The sequence below is a fragment of the Diospyros lotus genome, chromosome 7 (assembly GCF_014633365.1).
Source record: "Diospyros lotus cultivar Yz01 chromosome 7, ASM1463336v1, whole genome shotgun sequence".
Classification (NCBI taxonomy): Eukaryota; Viridiplantae; Streptophyta; class Magnoliopsida; order Ericales; family Ebenaceae; genus Diospyros; species Diospyros lotus.
The window spans coordinates 36,735,490-36,754,163 of NC_068344.1; the positions used below are offsets into that span (position 1 = coordinate 36,735,490).

The following is an 18,674-nucleotide window of genomic DNA, read 5'->3' on the forward strand; positions in this document are numbered from 1 at the left end:
TGAAATGGTGTATAGAGCCTGCAAGTTATTGGGCTGCTAATGGGAGGATCTAGAGCTAGGTCTCTCTTTTCCATTCAAGATTTAATTTTTTATATTAAGATTCTTTGGCTCATTAAGAACTTGCATATAATTATTGGAGAGGGAGAGGAACACCTGATTAGAATGCCTTTAAATTTTTGTATTTCTTTATCCTTCTTTCGATTGTGTATTTTGTTTTTGATATTGAATAACAGACTACATTGACCACACATGAAAAAACTACTTATAAGGAAATGAGCTAGGGCTGAGCAGCTTCGAGCTGGATGCTAGCAAATCAATGTTTCCTTAGCCTCATGAATTTGCTCTTTTATTGGCTTTTGAGTTAAATTGCTTGTTCTTCAAGCAAGCTATTCTGTAGTTGGCCTGGGCCACTCAGAATTGGTCATTTTCTTGGTGTAGTTGGCAGAACAACTCGCTGGCTCTCTTTCAAATGAGATGAAATTGCCCTTCAACCTGCTGTTTTGCCGTTACTTTTTTGTGAACGTAAATGTGATGTGAATTTATAGTTTGTTTGGTTTAGGTGAACGGACAATTCAGTCTCAGGCTGAAACTTGAGATTTTGTCTTTCAGATAAACAAAATTAATGTATAATCTTTCACAAAAATAGAATCAAATCAACATTTTGTGATATTTTAAACTCTCAAATAGGTGCGACAGACTAATTATGCCATTCTGAAGGGTTGGCTATTTTAAGCCTCTCTTCGGATTGTAGAATTTTTTTTATTGGCAGGAAAAAAGTACTATTATGTAATTTTGGCTGTACAGCACAAGTTGAAATATTTTGGCTGTACAGCACAAGTTGAAATCAGAGCTTTGCTATGAAGTAAAATCAAAGCTAGAAAATATAATTAATTTCTATTAACATTTATAATTATAAATTCTATTTTTATCAATCATATTTGATTTTTATCTTTTAATGTCACACTAGGGAATTTAAAGATTTTAAAAGCTTGCCTTGACATTGAGTTAAGACGTCAATATGGCCATTAAAGGTCAAGATTGGGTTAGACAATTTAGGCCCAACTTAAAATTTGAAATGATTGGCATAAGTGGTATCAGAATTTTATTCTTTATTAATATGCTTTTATGTTCTTTTAATTTGTTTGTCCTTGCTTTCATTTCCGGAGTTTGTCACAAATTTTGTAGATTGTAACATTTTGGTGTGACAAATTTTTTGAATTATAAGATGATGCAAGCCGAATTTAATAGGGTTGGATTGATTCAATTTTATTTGCAAGTTCTTTTAACTTAATTATTACGATTTGCTTTAGATGTTTTGAATTTATACAAAACTCAGAAAGTAACTCCAACCCATAAACACTCTTAGAGCGAACAGAAACTGTTAGGTGTTCATGAAATCTTTCTCGTAAAAAATTTGTTAAAAATAAATAATATTATTTATTAATAATAAATAATAATATAATATATTATTAAAGTATAAATGAGTTGATTCTTGTTTAGATTTTTTTTATGAAATTTTTGTTTCAATAATATATATAAAAAATACACATATATGTAAATTTAAAAAAAAATTATATTAAGAATAAGAAAAAGGAAATATTTAGGATTGATTAGAATTGGCCTGATTTAATCTGATCTGATCACAATCTTAATTGGTTCGATTTTTGATTTGAGATTCTTCGAAATTATAATTTCAGTCCAATTTAATCTAAGGTTAGTTCAATTCAACATATCTCAAATGAACACTTTAATTTATCTGAGTAGAGTTAAAACTTTCAATTCTCAATTGACTTGAGAGCAAGGTAAAATGATTGAAACAGAAAGACTCTACCATCCAAGCCATCCCTTAAAACAAATCCATTCCCAAAAAGAGAACTGATGATTATTCAAACCGCATTATATTTATGAGGTGCTTCAATTAAATTGGAAGTTTATTAAAGTACAAGCACTCCAAAGCAAATACTTGCCTCACTTGGAAATCATAGTAAACGTTTACAAGAACAGAGCAAAGGAAAAAATAGACACAAACTTTTGACTCAGATGATCACATCCAGCACTTCTCAAGCCCCAAATAGTGTTTGTTTCACAACCTCATGTAATAGTATACTCATTATTTGACTGCAAGCATTTCAATAAGAGGTGATTAGAATTTAGAACCAAGCGTTATTAAAGAAGATAGAGAGAATTATTTACCTGACAGAAGTGATTAGAGACCCTGGTCGATGAGATAATCACCAAGCCTTTCAACAACCATGTTGCATTGGCCTGGTGTCATGGGCTCATCATAGAGCCCAATTACCAATGATTGGTTGGTCTTTTTAACAGTAACACCAGCAGGTCCCTGAAATCATATGAAAAGGTCAGCTTACAACATCGTATCTCTACCTTCTATCCCAGTATATGGGTTGGCCATCTAAATGTTATATGGCTGATCAAGTATTAGCAGACAACAACAATCAGCAATAAGCTATTTGTTGAGACATGAGCAGACACATGAATCCATGACAGATGCAGATTGGACACATATGTTCTAATTTGGTACGGGCTTTCCAAAGATGAAGATAAACTCTAATAAGACCAGTATGTGTCACCATAAATATTCAACTATGAAAAAGACTCATACAATCACATTTACTACCTGCATGTACAAAAATTGGGCACAGTCTGTATGAGAGTAAAAGCAGAGTGAGTTCATCACCTTCTTTCCCCGAATGACAGCCCCAGGTTCGCCTTGGATCACCATGTATTTCGCTCCCCCAAGGTACAAACCGGTTGGAGCAAGAGAGCCTGGCTCAGCAAAATCATTCATAATTGCAGTAATTTCTTCAGGCTTCAACTGCAGGATACATCCACATCCAGAAAAAAGAATTCAAATTTGAATACTAGTCACTTGTTTGATCCAGAAAAGATGCTCCCAAACTTTGAATGCTAGTCAATATCATTCTACAGAGAAATGGTTCACTGATGGGAACAAAAGATAAAAAGGAAAATCAAATTATAATTAACAAACGGTTTTGAATTATCGGCATTTTCTTTTATTCTCTGATTCTGTTCAAGAACCAGAAGAAACAGAAGGGCTCTGTTATATACAACTGCATCTGTAAGATAAAGAGAACATCAATTTACTCGGAACAATTTTTGCATCTAAATCTGTTAATCTGAAGAACAATCATCAAGGCTACCGAACAAATTCAAAATCCCAAACCAAAAAGCAACACAAATCACAATTCTCAATCAGACTTTAGAACCGTTATTTGATCCCTCTTCTTTCTTTAGTAAAGTCTCAATCATCAAGACTATAGAGGAAACCACGCCAAATTTAACGACTAATTCCAATCCACCTGTACCACTGCAAGAATAGCAAGTACAAGTTGAAACAGGATTAAATACACCAGTTTGATACACGAATTGCACCGTAAAGTTCCATTAGATCCCCAATCCAGTGTCAGTCCAATCACACGATTTAAACTCTAGAAGCGAGAAAAAAACACGATTCCACTGTTTCGAAACACAAGTAGAGAAGAGAAGAAGAACAGCAAAAAAGGAAAGGTAAAGGAAGAAAAAGGACCGGAGGGAAGGAGGAGCTCTGAGACCAGACGGTGGCGTCGTGACCGACGATGGCGGCGGAGGAGAGGCGGATGCCCTCGATCTCACACATGAGGTGTTCGTCGACGTATGTCTGCCACGACATCTTCTTCTTCTTCTTCTTCGCTGCCTGCCGGCCGATCTACTTGGCGTCGGATTCCCTTGCTTCCGGCGACCCCTGTTTACTCTCCGTTCAGCAGCTCTCCCTCAGATATAGAGCGACGATGGATAGCTTTGAAGCAACGAAAACTCGTATTTATAGCCTCTTGTCAGAGCGTCACAATGGCTTCTGTATGGGCGCGCAAATTATACGGTTACTTTTTCCGTTAACTTTCACCCTCTTTAGATGAAGCGCGGGGTGTAGTTTCCCGTTTAAAGTTGGGCTAATAAAGGAAATAATTCAATTTATTTTTCGTGAATTTATAATTTTATTTAATTTTTTAAATTAATTTAATTGAATCCAATTTTATCTAATATATAAAATCAATTTAGAGGAATTGTCTTCGTACTGACTTGACATGCTAGATGTTATATAATAATAATATTTATGAGATTCACACGAATAAATAAAAACATATAACTTATAAAAAAAAAAAAAAAACACCATAACAAGTTATTTATTTATTTTTACTTATTTGTATATGTGGCTCCCTTTAATCAATTTTACTTGAGTAGTGTTTCTTAATCAAGATATAAAACAAAAAGGATAAGATATGAAAAGTATTCCAAATTTTAATCATTTCCAATATGTTTATTAAACTTATGTATCGACCATTGAAAAAAAAAATCATGTGACTTCTTATATGCTATTTTTCAGATATGCTTATATCTCCTACTATTTAGATAAGTATATCTTGAATCTTACAAATAAGAAAAAATGACACATACATTCTCCAGTGCATTTCAAAAAATTTAACAAATAATTTGATAAAAATTTTGAAATGCTTTTTATTCTTATTTTGATCCTTCCATATCTTGATTTGAATAACATTCTAAGTTTATCTTGATACAATTTTATTTTACTCATTTTAACAAACGTTATCTTGTTGAATAAAATTGTACCTAATTAAACTAATTTAAATTTAATTATCAAAAATAAAAAAATAAAATAAAATTGGAAATTCTCAAGTTTGCAAAAAGAATTGAATAATTTCATCGTTAGCCCTTTAAAGTTTAAAATGTTATGGTGCATATTTAATATATTTATTTAATGTATATTTAGAAATATAATTGTTATTTTAATAATTTTTAATAAATAAAATTATAACACAACACTGGAGAGAGAGACAAGTGGAAGGCAACAAATGTTTAAAAATTTAAATTCAAGATCTCAAACTTATCGAGGACACTACCTACCATCTATTACTTAAGCGCAAGTCATTATTGCCTCGGGTAGATCAGTAAGTGATATGTTCGATTCGTATCGATGAGTCGTGAGTTTGATTCTCGATTTACACAGTGAAATAAAGCTTCACATCTGAGATTTATTTTTTCTCTTGAAATCAATAGCATGAGCAATGGAGACCGCATAAAGACAGTCAATTTCAAGTGTAAAGTCTTTATCACAAAGATTCGATCATATACTTGAGTTTTGAACAATTTATTTACAAGAACATAAGAGAAAGACTATAAATAAATACAACATTTACAAAAAACAAACCTCTAGAGACATCTTTTTCTTCATGTTCGCAAACTATAAAACAAAATGAAAAGATTTTAAATTAGGTCATTAAACCCAAAAGCTTAATTTCCAAATTCAGTAATACCCAATGGCTAATATTATGAAATAGAATTTTGGGCAAAAAAATATTCACATAAATTAAGTAAAAGCCTATTAAAATAGATTATAATTACAAAAATATGAATATTTGATGTTCAATTATGTGCTCTAAAAGATGGCTGTTTTAATAATAGCATGAAGATGGGGCCATGCAAAGTTGGCGAGGCCGCCACCACCACAAGTGTTGCTGTCCTTTTCCATATTGTTGGCACAAACAAGGAGTGGGTGGGGCTTGATTTGCCTCTATCATTCGGGCCCATGAAAATAGTTTTTGGGCCCGAATCTGGAAAAAAGTTGAGATGCCAGCCCATACGTGTAATCAAATGAGCTTTATTTGGGCTTCATCTGCGCCCAACATCCCATTCTGGCCCACCATCCTATGTTTAAAGTGGCGGTTGAGTTGTCCTTTTTTTCAATCAATTGAGGTTGTCCCTTTCAGTCCTTTTTTTTTTTAAATAAAAATATTACTTGAACACATAAAAATAAAATCCGTGTATTAATATATTAAATTAGGCTAAATTTATATTTATATTTTTGTATTTTCATATTTTTTTTTATATAATCACGCGAATTTTTCATCATTTCAATTACACTACTAAATTTATATTTTCGAATCAATTTAACTTCTACACTTTGATTTTTTTTTATGACAATTTAATTTTTTTTTGTTTAAATTACATTATTATACTTGTATTTTTAAGATAATTTAATACTTATATTTCGATATATAAAAGAAAAATAAAATAAAATGAGTCAATTTAATTTTTTTTTTTACACATCAAAAATATAAAATTTAAATTGACTCAAAAATATAAATACAAAGTAATTCAGGTTGGAGTTAAAGCATAATTGGAGTAGTTGAACAGTAAAAAATGAACATTTTGCAATTATATATAAATGTTGTTTCATGGTTATTCCATTGGAGCACTTCTTTAGCTACCTTAAATAAATAAGTGTTACTCCAACCTCATTACATAAAACCATCTCTAATTTTGTGGATTATGGCCACCCATTCACTGTGACATCTTCAAACCTAATTACAGTTATATTTTACGCATGTTGATATCTTACAATCTAACATTTCATGTCATATAATAAAATTTCCTTTTTAACCTCAAAAAGGTCTTACAATCACATAAAATGCTAAAAGCGACGACTATAGAAATGTGCTTGGATGAAGGGCCTGCTGAATTAAGCAGACTCACTCATTTAAATGATTCAAGAGCTTGTGGTAAATAAAAGGGAATTAAAGTGCATTGATGCATATATATATACCACCTTCTTTCCTTGGATGACAGCTCCAGGGCTCTCCTTGGATGACCATGTAGTTTGCCCCCCCTAAGTATAACCCTGTAGGGGCAATATGGCTTCAGCAAAATCATTCATGATTGAACTCTGAAGCACCGAAATAGCATATCTTGGCAAACATTGAAAAAACCCAAAGTGCATATTTTTTTGAAGAAAAATTGGCATCCTCAAGCACAAGAGAAACATACCCAATTGTTACCAGATGGAGCAGCTCTACTCATGTAAAGGGATGGTCCTACATTTCTCACTCACCCATCTTAACTACTCAATTCACAGTATAAAAGTTAAAGAGGAGCACACTGACAAGCTATGATTCAAGTTCATGATCTACACTTGTGAACATTCTCAAGATGCCTCTAGAACAAAGAAAAAACCCTTGTGCCGCAACCTACTACTACTGAGTACCCATTAATTGAGATCTTTTCCACTGTCACTCAACAAATTGAGTCATGTTAGTGGCCTCCTTCAGGAATGTCGCCAGAAAAACGAAAAATGATCCGACATAGAATGTTCTGATCGTGCAAAGGATGAGAAAGCAACCATGCATCATCCACCAACTCGATACGACCTCCCTCTGAAGGCCACACCAGGAGTCTGGTCTGGCTGGCCAGGCTGGGTGCGAGCAGGTGTTGGAGCTCCCACTCCCCACCTAGCAACCAGTTTATGTCTATGCAAAGTTGAGGAAATTTGCAACAATAACACTCTTCCAGTGTTGAGTCACCAATAACAGATGATATATGGCTGGTTAACCACAGCCCCTCCCCCCTCCCAAAAGAGAAACAAATTATCAGAAAAAAAAAAATGCAAAACCGAAGCATATAATGATTAAATGTATTCAAAGATTCATAACATCATCCCAGAGAGAGAGAGAGAGGGAGAGCAAAAGGATACACCCACATGGGAGTCTTCAGTATGTTTTTCCCAGTAGAAAGTGGATGCAACACAGTCAGGAAGTAATACAGATGCCCAGCAATGATACCCAATAGATCTGGTGCCAGTTCAGAACCAAAAATCACATCCAAAACAAGCATGGCCCAAGGTAAATAAAATGCCTGCGAGTTAAAGTCAACGTGGCATGTCAACAATTTGAGAGAGAGAGAGAGAGAGAAAGGTAAATGATTTCTTTACAAACAATTTATACAGAACCAGTATACCTTAAGTGTCACGAGACCATAAATGTTGATGTTAGCAGTTGGAAATTCCCTGCTCCAGACATAAAGAAGCATGAAGACCAGTGACACACCTAAAAATGGGGACCAGAACCAGGGGATGGCAGACAATACCTAAAATATGCCAATGAACACAGAAGGTGAACAAAAAAGGAAAAAGATCACTGATAATAAAACAAAATAGAAGAGAAGTAGGGAGCAGACAATTTCAAGGCTAATAATGCAAACAAGAGATCTTAACAGAGGAAGAAATGGAAGGGAATGGAGGTAGAAGCACTACAAACTTTTCAAGGTGGATTAATTCACTCTTGAATGTCCCCAGGTCATGTGACGCTTACTCCTTTTACCTCCTTCACATGTGACCCAAATGAGATGGGGTGGGTGTGAACAAGTAGACAAAACAACAGTTGTACCTGTGACACCAAGAGCTGTCACCGAAATTCCAAACTGAAGTTACCTCTTGGACTCTTTTGACCAAATAAAATTACTTAAAGACCTCCTCAATAAACTATTAATGTGGGACTGAGTTATGACAAACTCTCCTTCAAGCCCCAAAATCCTAGTTATCTTATAAATCCTTACATCTTAAAAATCTGACACAGGTCTGTCTTAAACACTCTCTCTTGACCCACGCACATGATGGTAGTTCTGAATTGACATTGATACCACTTGTAACAATGCATGCCCTTACCCAAGGAGCTAGCTAAAGTTTAACATTTGGGTTCCTTAGGCCAATATAGCTAAGATCTCTAGTAGCACAATTATGGAACTAGATCATGACAATACTAAAAAAAATGAAATTCAGAGAGCAGACATAAGCAGACATTTCTTTTTTCTTCTTTTGTTAATTCATAAGCAGATATTTCAAGTCTAAGTTTGATCAGCAAGATGGGATAAAAGCAAGATTAGAATCCAACAAGTAATCCAAGACACTGTCAATTCCAGGAGCAAGTCCTCTTAATCTAGCTCCTACGTGATTATAATAATCTGACCACCCTTACCTCTTATTCATTTACATACATCTTGACTGGGATAAGGTAAGAAATGATAACATTTTCACCAAAATTAGTAAAAAAAACCTAGGTAAAAAATTATCATATTTCCTGAGCAAATTATTAAAGATTGAGCAAAGTCCTGACATTATGGTATAAAATTATTTTACTATAATATTAAAATATCCAATTGTGTAACCACAAGCATGATTAGGACATAAAAGAATATTAAAATTACAGTTCGCTAAAATATAATTTATTATGTAATAATACAATTGTATTACATATATTGAAAATATTGATTAAGAGCCTTTAGGACATTATATTCCTTTAAACCACATCCCCTATTGTTCCATATTTTATTGCACCGCTGCCACTTGTGGAAAATGGGGTCCTGTGTATCAGTAAGAATTTGTGAATCTAGGATTTGTTTGCTTGGAGATCAGATGCAAAACCACACATTGAATAAGACAGGGCATGACATTCTTCGGATCCTCTTGATTCCTGGGATCCTCTGTCATCCCATGAATCAAACTTACCATTAAGTAATGAACCAACCAATGACATCAATCACTCAAAAGATGGAAGAGGAAAAAATAAACAGAAGAAAAGGTCAAGTGAAATAACAATATCACTAAAGTAAATGAAGAGAAAATTATAATGCCACACACCAACAATGTGAAAGCTCCAAATATCATCATCCACAGGAAATCTGCTGTACGCCTCTGAAATGGTCCATTCTCCAGTTGGACTCCATATCTTGCTCTGTAACATCAAGAAGCCATAACTGCAAGTGTTAGCACTTCCCAAGCTTTGTCAACTGTTTGCAGCCCATCATTGATATGATGGCGTTTGAGTACGAGCAAAGCATGCATCATTATTATTAAAAATAAACATTTCAAGCACTGGTTGAATTATATAGAGCTTACATCATTAGAAGGCGAATCCCAAAATTAATAGAGAACTTGCCAAGGAAAAAGAAGTTGGTAATCAGCCTCCAAACCTGGAAATGATATATTTAAGTCACTGAAAAGTTCTAGTAACTGAAAGAAAATGAGCATTTTGGTAATTGGATTGAGCTTGGCAGTCAACAATTAAAACTTCTAGTGATACCAAAAATCTGTATCCCATTTTCAGTTTGTGCATAGCTTGCACATACATTTGAGTGTATGCATGTGGGAGAGACTATGTAGCCCTTTCCTACAAAAACAATTTTTCAACTGCCACAAACTAGTAAGAGCTCAGTAAATACATCTATTGACAACATGGTAGGAGAAATGGGGGTCTACTACTCAAATGCCTAGGGATGGTCCACATATATATACTAGAGAGGTGGCCCATGCTACGCACGTGCAAGAAAAATAAAAAAATTTACATGACAGTTTATTGAGTGACATTTGACAATTGCAGTTTCACTTTTTAATCTTTTAGGCAAAACTTTAAATAAAATGAGTCTCGGTGCAGTGGTAAAGTTGTTAGAGAAAGTAGTTATTATTCTGAGGTCATGAGTTCAAATCTTGTCAATATGTTTAATTTTTGTTTTTTTAAGCAAGATACATAAAGAATATTTTAGAAAAGGACTTTAGTGATAAGGGTTCATAAAACCAAAACATGATGTTTGCTTATATAATATATATATATATATATATATATTAATCGGGAAATCGATAGACCTTAAACCAACAAACATTATCTGACAAATTTTTTTTTATGATAACCGAGCAATTTCTTCAGAGGTTTTAATTTATTGAGCTTAATTTGCTTCCTGATGTAAACAAACACTCAAGACTAGAATCAATCACAGTAAGCTATTAGGCCAAAAGGTTCATTATCAAGTGAGTAGACGCATTTGGGTGTAGGCCTCAAATGGTTTATTTAGGTTGGGACTGGGGCCTCACAACCCAGACCTGAACTATTCTAGACTGAATGCACAGATCCACAAATTTCATACCAAATAGCCGCCCGAAGTTAGCAACTAATTATGGACATAACCAAGGATGGGGGACTGGGTAATTTGTTTTAGAATTGATAATTACAAGGACAAGCATTTTTTAATGCAGAATCATGGCCAATTCCTTTCACATATGATAAAAACATACAAACTGGATGAACTAATAATAGATTGTCAGGTTAGGTTCATTTTTAGCAGCACCCCTTAAATGACAAGCTGGTTACCATTTCAATGAAAAAAGAAGTGACAATCATACTTGCCCTCCTTGAAAAATGAAGTTCAAAATGGCAATGAGATAATGTCAAACAAGAACATGCTTTGAAATTTTCATATCCAGATTAGAACTGCCAAGGTTTGAAGTGTAGAATCCTAAAAACAGAACTTTCTTGGATAACAATCATCAAGACGGATACTTCATCTAATGGTATTTGATCAAAAACTAATATATTTCAGATAAAGTACATACCTCGAATCGTGAGAATATTCGCTCATATATCAATGCAATATATGCAGGATGATACAATCCAAATTGGAATGCAGTAGTGAAGAGCACGCATAGGGTCCCATAAGCCTTGCTTACAGGTGGAAGTGAATTGTAGAATCTGCAAAATGAAAATAATAAAGGCGGGGAATGGTTACGATGAATTAAGGAAGCAAAGGCAATTGTAATAAAAAATAGAATTGATATAAGTAGTGTTTTAGACAACCCATTATTTAAAAATTCCTGCAATCCATAAGTACACAAAATGAATCAATAACACAGGAGTAGCAGTGTTGGAGATATGGAGACTGATTCAATTTATGACACCCACACAGAGCTGGCATGGGGGTCCAGTTGCCTGGTTAGCAGGCAGGGGTCAAGGGGGCAACACCCTTTGTGGGGACTCAGGGGTGGAGCCCCTGAAACCTAAACAGATTAGAAATCCTGTTCATATTAGGAGTTCTATTTGAAACATTTTTAAATAGCGAAAAACACTTGGTGCGGCCATGGACATAGGCATTCTTTGCCAAACCTCGTAAATTTTGTATTGTGTGTGCATGCGGTTTTGTTCCAGTTTTTTAATCACTTGATTCATTCCCTAACAAACAGCTACTCCTAAAGCAGTATTGTTAGTTTAACAATACAGTTCTAAAATGCAGTTACAAGACTAAATCACTTTGTAAATTCTTCTTCTTCTTCTTTTTATAAAATTCTAGCTGCTTGCCAAAACATCCTAACATTTGCAGTTACAAGAGTAAATCACTTTGTAAATGCCATGAAACACCAATTCTTTATACTGAAGATGGATTGTTGAATGAAATGATGGGCAACTGTAAAGTCTTAAGTTGCAACTTTGCCAATTGGTACCATTTGCACATCATACCTTTATCCACTATTACAGTTGCCTCATGGTCATCTAATCATCCTTCAGTAAGCTGTCCAATTGTATTTATTAATTTACATTTTTGATAGATCTCTCCCAACTGTATTACTCATACTCAAGGGTTATGTAAATGTGCCGTAATCATGAATAGGCTAGATATATAAAAACAATGATTAACTAAAATCTACAACAACAATTATAAACGTTAGTCCCAACAATGTGAGATTACTTAAAAGCTACATGGCTCCTTATTCCATTTACAGTTGAAAATTAATTATGTTAGCTACCAAGGAAATTACAGAAATTTCATCCAACAGAAGATAATTCTATCACCTATGTGTATATTATCACTTTATCTTGCTTTGCTAATTCTGTCTTTCATAAATGACATCTGTTGTGTTTAATTAGTTGGAAATAAAGGACAAGTTCCATCACAGTTTTACCTTCACCCCCGACCAGTTTTACAGGAAAAGAAAACAAAACCACTGCGTCAAAGCATAATTCCTCTCCTATCTTGTGCTTTCATCTCATGCTATGTAGTTAATATACATTCACTTTTTATGGTAGCAACCTTTGTTTTTTGACAAATAACCATCCATTTTCCTAAATACAGCTAAATAAGAGGGGACAGACATTTCATTTGCCTCAGCCATATCCAACCGAAACATAGGCCAATATTTACAGCTCTTTGAAATTTTCGCCTCGTTCTCTAACATTATCCTTTCCTACTTCCAAGCATTTACACAATTTTACCTAATTACCCACCTTTCTGCTATTTGTAAGATGCGATCTGAAACACAGGAAAAACCCTAATAAAACATCCTATAACTCAAAATCCGAATAGCACGAGCAGGTCAAAGACTTCTAGTCCGTCTAACGAAGCAGAAAACGAACCAACTAGCAATCACACTCAGCTCTAGGTCACTCCCCGTTAAGGCCACAACGGTTCGAACACTGAAATCATTTGATCACGGAAGGAAGAACTCTTTAAACCTTATACACTCAAACAACAGCAATCCAAATTATCACACGTCTTAACGAACTCCAACCACAAACAACGTTCAACCAACTTATACACAACCGTAAACATAGACAAGCATTTAGAGAGAGAGAGAAAAAGAGAGAGAGAGAGAGGAAGAAATTACTCTGCAGGGGAAGACATTGAGAGAGGTTATTCCTTCCTTCCAGCAAAAACGCAGGATTCAGTTTCCCTTGTGAATTTGAGAAATTCGATTGCTTAGCCACAAAGACAAAACTCAATAGGAACAAGACGACAACCGATTGTACAATTTGTATTTGTTTATTGTTTTCTGAAATTGGAAAACGAAGCGAAGGAGAGATTGAGAAGAAAACAATTCAATTTTGATTTGTTGAAGCAGATCTCAATCTCAATCCAGTCCTGACCAGAAGCTTCGCTTTCATTCGCGTCAGCCGGTAAGCGCAACCTGCCCTCTTCGTTCGCACGTGGGAAACATCCATGAGAGCCCTTCTATTGTCGGTGGGCTGGGCCCAAATCTCAATAGGGCCCATTAATCTAATAGAATGGGCTATCCTAGCCCATATTTTAATTTTGTGGGCTAAAATACTACTACATTTCCAAAAATATTCGCAGTATTAATAATTATAATAATTTATAATAAATTTTTTGGGCAAAAAGTAAATGTGATTGGTTAAAAAATAATATCCATGAAATGGCTTATAATTTTAAGATATTATTAGCTTGTCATTCTAGTGACAAATTTTTTTTTATGATAATTGAATAATGTTGTTGTCTAAATACAACAATTAAAATTTATAATGTGTGGGAATTTCAATCACAATAAGGCCAGGCCTAGAATGAGGTTGTCGGGAAAAAGGATGAGAGAAGAGCCGAAGTTGTTTGGAGGAGCTCGATCCATTATTCGGGAAAGCTGATGTGTGTCAGAGAGAAGGTTCTCCCTTATTCTTTTCCACAAAAATGGTTCAACCGAATGTATTTTGGTGTGTGATTTGCCTTTTTAGGAGAACTTCCCAGTGTTCCCCCGGGAGAATTTCCTCATGATGCTCATCAAAAGAACTCTTTTTTCGAGAGAACTTCTCTCGAGATTGGTGCATTTTCTTTTTAGTCAATGTGCATTGTTTTTGGTAATTGATGAAATGTTGCAAAATATATTGCATTTATCATCGATCAATAAAATTATATTGAAACTAAAAATAATACATTTTATCTAAATATTATGTACATTTATTACAGTTTAACTATTGTCTTAGGGAAACGGTCGAATTTGATTCGTTACTCACGCCAGACAATAATTATGTTGTGCGTGCAACAATCAGGGAGTGGGCGATATGAGAGGAGGTGGGACTCAATTACCCTATCCCTCATTTCACTCACCTTTTTTGCTATTGTCTTGACGTGACAGTGTTACGTCAACGTCGAACAACATAATTGTTATACGATGCGGGCAACAAATCAAATCCTGAGAAATGATGAGCACTACTCACAATAAGGGCACTCAACTTTGACACTTGAGGTGACATTCTACTATTATATTATACATTTGTATTGATATGATATATAATACAATTTATTAATATATGAGTGTCTTCCTAAATATTAAAGTTCAATGTCTAAGTAGCATTTGCATTAGTTTAGATACATTTAATGTAATTTATTTTCAACATCCAAATATTGATAATACATGCATGGGTTAATATTTAATTACTAAAAATAAAATTTACATTAAATACATATTAACATTTGTTAGCAAAACTCTTAATAATTGTCACGTCATCAAATAAAATGATTCTCTATATTAAAAATTTAAGTTGCATGGAAACGAAAATGATACCAAATGAAAATAGAAAACAACATTTTTAAAAAATATAGGTAACGGAAATGTGTAAATAAAAAAAATATAAAAGTATTTTTATAAAAATAATTTTTAATATAAAAAATAGTTATTTAATTTAAAAATAAATATAAATTTCATAATGCATTCAAACAAATAAAAACATAAGTTGTTCTATCATCATGAACCATGATTTACTAATTAAAAATGAACAATAAATTTAAAAAAATAATCAGACATAACTTAGTTAGAGATAGAGTTTTGTTCGTTTAACATTTTCGTGGACAAAAACACATTTTCAAATGCGTTTATGATAATTTTTTAATACTACGAAATGGTCTTAAACGTTTTTAAAATTGCAAAAACAAACTTGTAACATCCCGCATCGAGCGATAGGAAAGACCGGAACAACTTATCCTGATGGACCTACACGAACTTCCCAAGGGGGTCACCCATCCCTAGATTACCCCAGGTCAAGCACGCTTAACTTGGGAGTTCTTTGCTAACATTCAGCCCAAAAGGTATCCAGCTGGTGTTGTTTCCTTTCTTACACTATCCTCGATATATTCTAACTTCTCTAGGCTCTCGGGGTATTACATTCTCCCCCCCTTAAGCACATGACGTCCTCGTCATGCGACCTTACAACCGATCCCAGATCTCCCCCCGATGCATGGCCGATGTGGGATTCGCCTAAAGTGCCTACACGCACCCCCCTCGGGGACTCAGCGTCCTTGCTGAGGTTTGCCCCACCATCGCTCTCAAAGGCTCGGGGGTCGGCTCTGATACCATTTGTAACATCCCGCATCGAGCGATAGGAAGGACTGGAACAACTTACCCTGATGGGCCTACACGAACTTCCCAGGGGTCACCCATCCCTGGATTACCTCAGGTCAAGCACGCTTAACTTGAGAGTTCTTTGCCAACATTCAGCCCAAAAGGTATCCAGCTGGTGTTGTTTCCTTTCTTACACTATCCTCGATATATTCTAACTTCTCTGGGCTCTCGGGGTATTACAAAACCGAAAATGTTTTTCAGCATTTCATTACAAAAACAAATTTCAAAAATGCTAAAATAACACCTACAAAATGTCTCCGTGCGTCGTAATTGAAGATAAGGTAGTTTTTTATTTGGGTCAAAAGTAAAATCAATAATGTAAAAATAAAGTAATTTATTTAAGTAAGATGAGAATTAAAATAACTTAACAATTCTATAAAATTCATAGTCAGGTATTTAATTGGATAAAATCAAGCTAAATCTAATTTGTTGTCACGTTTGGTCAATTATTTCAATTTAAAATAAACCAAACAAATCATTGGGAGACATCAAAATCCCAGCACATTTATGATTCCAATCCCTCGGCATTTACGAAGGCAGCGTCACGTGATCTTCTTCAGCTATAATATTATTATTATTATTATTATGGAAACTACAATCATTTTTATCCAATTATTACTAGCAAACAAAATACTTAATTACAATTGTTATTAGTAATTACATCTCAATTCACCTTGTAATGCTATTTAATTTTTTTGACAAATTATTTGGCCCAAATATCCTAAAAATTAAATTTATTTAATAGTTAACGAGTTTGTCTAAAACACAATTTATTTAGACCAAATTTATATTTTTTATTCTGTATTTTCATGTTTTTTTCTATAGTTATTTAAATTTTTTAATATTTTAATTACATAATTAAATTTATATTTTTGAGTCAATTTAACACTATATATTTTGATGTGAACAGACTCTGACATGTATATTGTAATTTTATTTTACTTTTATATATATAAATATAAGAATTAAATTAAGTCAAAAATATATATTTAAGAATGTAATCAAAATAATTAATATTTGAATTATTACATAAAATAAAGAATTAAATTTACTTAAAACAATGTCAAATTAGGAGTTGTTTAATACTTATTTTCTTTTCTTATATCTTTCATCATGCTTGCATCACAATATTGTAACCTTCAAGCTAGATGACCACTAAGCTCAATAATAGATTGGATAATGTAAATGTTGGCTTTCAAACTCATATTTGTAAGGAGGTTTTTTTTTTTTTTTTACCCACCTTGTTTGATAAATTTATAAATCTATATCCAATTTGAATGGATAAATTAGTTCCACGTTCATCAAATAAGACTTGTTTTTGGGCTCGTATTTAGGGATGTTCAAATTTTGGTTTATAATAATGAAAAATCGGATCAGATGACATTAAAAAACTTAGTTTGGTCCAAGATCAAATAATCTCGATCTAGTTTTCAGTCCAAAAAGTTACAAAAATTAGTCTTCGATCCAGTTTAGTCCAGTCTCATTGGTTTGGTCAAAGATCAAATAACTTCTATCTAGTTTTTAGTCCAAAAAGTTTAAAAATTAGTCTTTGGACCAGTCTAGTCCAATCTCAATTTTGGACTAGAGATTGAATTAAATTATAAAATATATAATAATTATTATTGTATTATTGTATTATTGTATAAAGGTACATAGAGATTGAATTTGATTGAATGAGACTAAACTAGTTTGATTTAGTCTGATTCGATCCTTATACAATCTGACTTTCAATCTAAAACTTTTATAAATTTTAGTTTTGGTCCAATCCGAACTAATTTAACGCCTCTATTCCAATTTTTCATGATTATAGACAGCTCCAAGTTGATGAGGGATTGGCGTGAGGTAGAGGGCCTAATAAACAACCATCAAACTCAATTAGCTTTGTAACTACCATTAAGCTTTTGGGTTGCATTATAATCAGTGCGAGTGCAAATGAGTGCCCATTATTAGTGAAATGCGCCCACAAATCGTGGGATCTACGCCCAGCTTGTGCCGACAGCCCACTCCATGCTGCTTTCATTCTGGCATCTGCCCCCCAATCTCCATCTATCTTACGCCGGCCTAATTGAGATCAATTACTCTGTTAATGAAGGTCTTAATGGCGTATGATATGTTCTTGTAACTAACTTTGCCTAGTAAGGGTGTTTTCTAAATCGGATAGACCCAAATCATCAAATTGTGATTTTTTTATTCGAGTAATGAATTGTGATTTGGGGCGGTCGATTTTGGTTTCAACTTCATAGTTTAGCAAACTAATATATAAAATCGATTACCTATTCTTTAATTGAAGTTTAAAAAACTCCTCTAGTATTTTTCTTGAATGGAGGAAAGAAATTAAAATTTCACACATTTGAAAAATAATCAAGGTAGCAAGAAAGTTTTTGGGAGAAAGGAAATAAATAAATCAATTAACTTGAATTAATTTTTTATGAAAAAAATAGAATTAGGAGGTAATATTTATAAATTTCAAGTGTCCAATCATAAAAAGTTATGTTATTTGAATCAAATTAATCAGAATCATTAAATCTCATTTTTTCGGATTTGGACGTGATCTAGCGATTCATATCGCATTCTCTTAAGAAGGTTCACATCTCTTATCATACATTTCTCACAATTGAACGAATATGTCCACTCACTGGTATTATGTCAGTATTCGCATAAATAATTACATTCACCCGTACGAACAATAAAACTTAAATTTTTTTCTAATTCACATATTTAAAACTCATTTAATTTTAATACGTATTAATTCTTGAACTCCAGTCACTATATTTTTTACATTTGTCTAGCTGACAAAACCGCTCAAATCGCCAAGATACACTAAATCTGAATATGTTGTGGCACTTGTGTGTGAACCCTT

The 18,674-nt window shown here is 33.6% G+C and overlaps 2 protein-coding genes across 2 annotated transcripts; both read right to left on the reverse strand.

Annotated features, from left to right (window-relative positions):
* Positions 1 to 1,882: 1,882 nt before the first annotated feature.
* Positions 1,883 to 3,815, reverse strand: LOC127805890 (profilin-1-like). The gene is made up of 4 exons (XM_052342718.1): positions 3,569 to 3,815; positions 2,699 to 2,836; positions 2,194 to 2,341; positions 1,883 to 2,118 (listed from the first exon to the last, which is right to left on the reverse strand). The coding sequence occupies exons 1-3, from the start codon at positions 3,689 to 3,691 to the stop codon at positions 2,207 to 2,209; spliced, it is 396 nt and encodes a 131-aa protein (XP_052198678.1). The 5' UTR covers positions 3,692 to 3,815; the 3' UTR covers positions 1,883 to 2,118; positions 2,194 to 2,206.
* Positions 3,816 to 6,793: 2,978 nt separating this feature from the next.
* Positions 6,794 to 13,564, reverse strand: LOC127806878 (derlin-1). The gene is made up of 7 exons (XM_052344439.1): positions 13,295 to 13,564; positions 11,252 to 11,387; positions 9,764 to 9,837; positions 9,506 to 9,599; positions 7,828 to 7,956; positions 7,565 to 7,725; positions 6,794 to 7,340 (listed from the first exon to the last, which is right to left on the reverse strand). The coding sequence occupies exons 1-7, from the start codon at positions 13,309 to 13,311 to the stop codon at positions 7,220 to 7,222; spliced, it is 732 nt and encodes a 243-aa protein (XP_052200399.1). The 5' UTR covers positions 13,312 to 13,564; the 3' UTR covers positions 6,794 to 7,219.
* Positions 13,565 to 18,674: the final 5,110 nt, after the last annotated feature.

Coding starts and splice junctions, on each gene's coding strand:
- LOC127805890 (XM_052342718.1), bottom strand. CDS start 3,691: ATGTCGTGGCAGACATACGTCGACGAACACCTCATGTGTGAGATCGAG. Junction 2,837..3,568: donor AGAGCTCCTCCTTCCCTCCG/GTCCTTTTTCTT, acceptor TGTATCCTGCAG/TTGAAGCCTGAAGAAATTAC. Junction 2,342..2,698: donor CTGTCATTCGGGGAAAGAAG/GTGATGAACTCA, acceptor ATATGATTTCAG/GGACCTGCTGGTGTTACTGT.
- LOC127806878 (XM_052344439.1), bottom strand. Junction 9,838..11,251: donor GAATATTCTCACGATTCGAG/GTATGTACTTTA, acceptor TATCATTTCCAG/GTTTGGAGGCTGATTACCAA. Junction 7,726..7,827: donor ATGGTCTCGTGACACTTAAG/GTATACTGGTTC, acceptor TTTAACTCGCAG/GCATTTTATTTACCTTGGGC.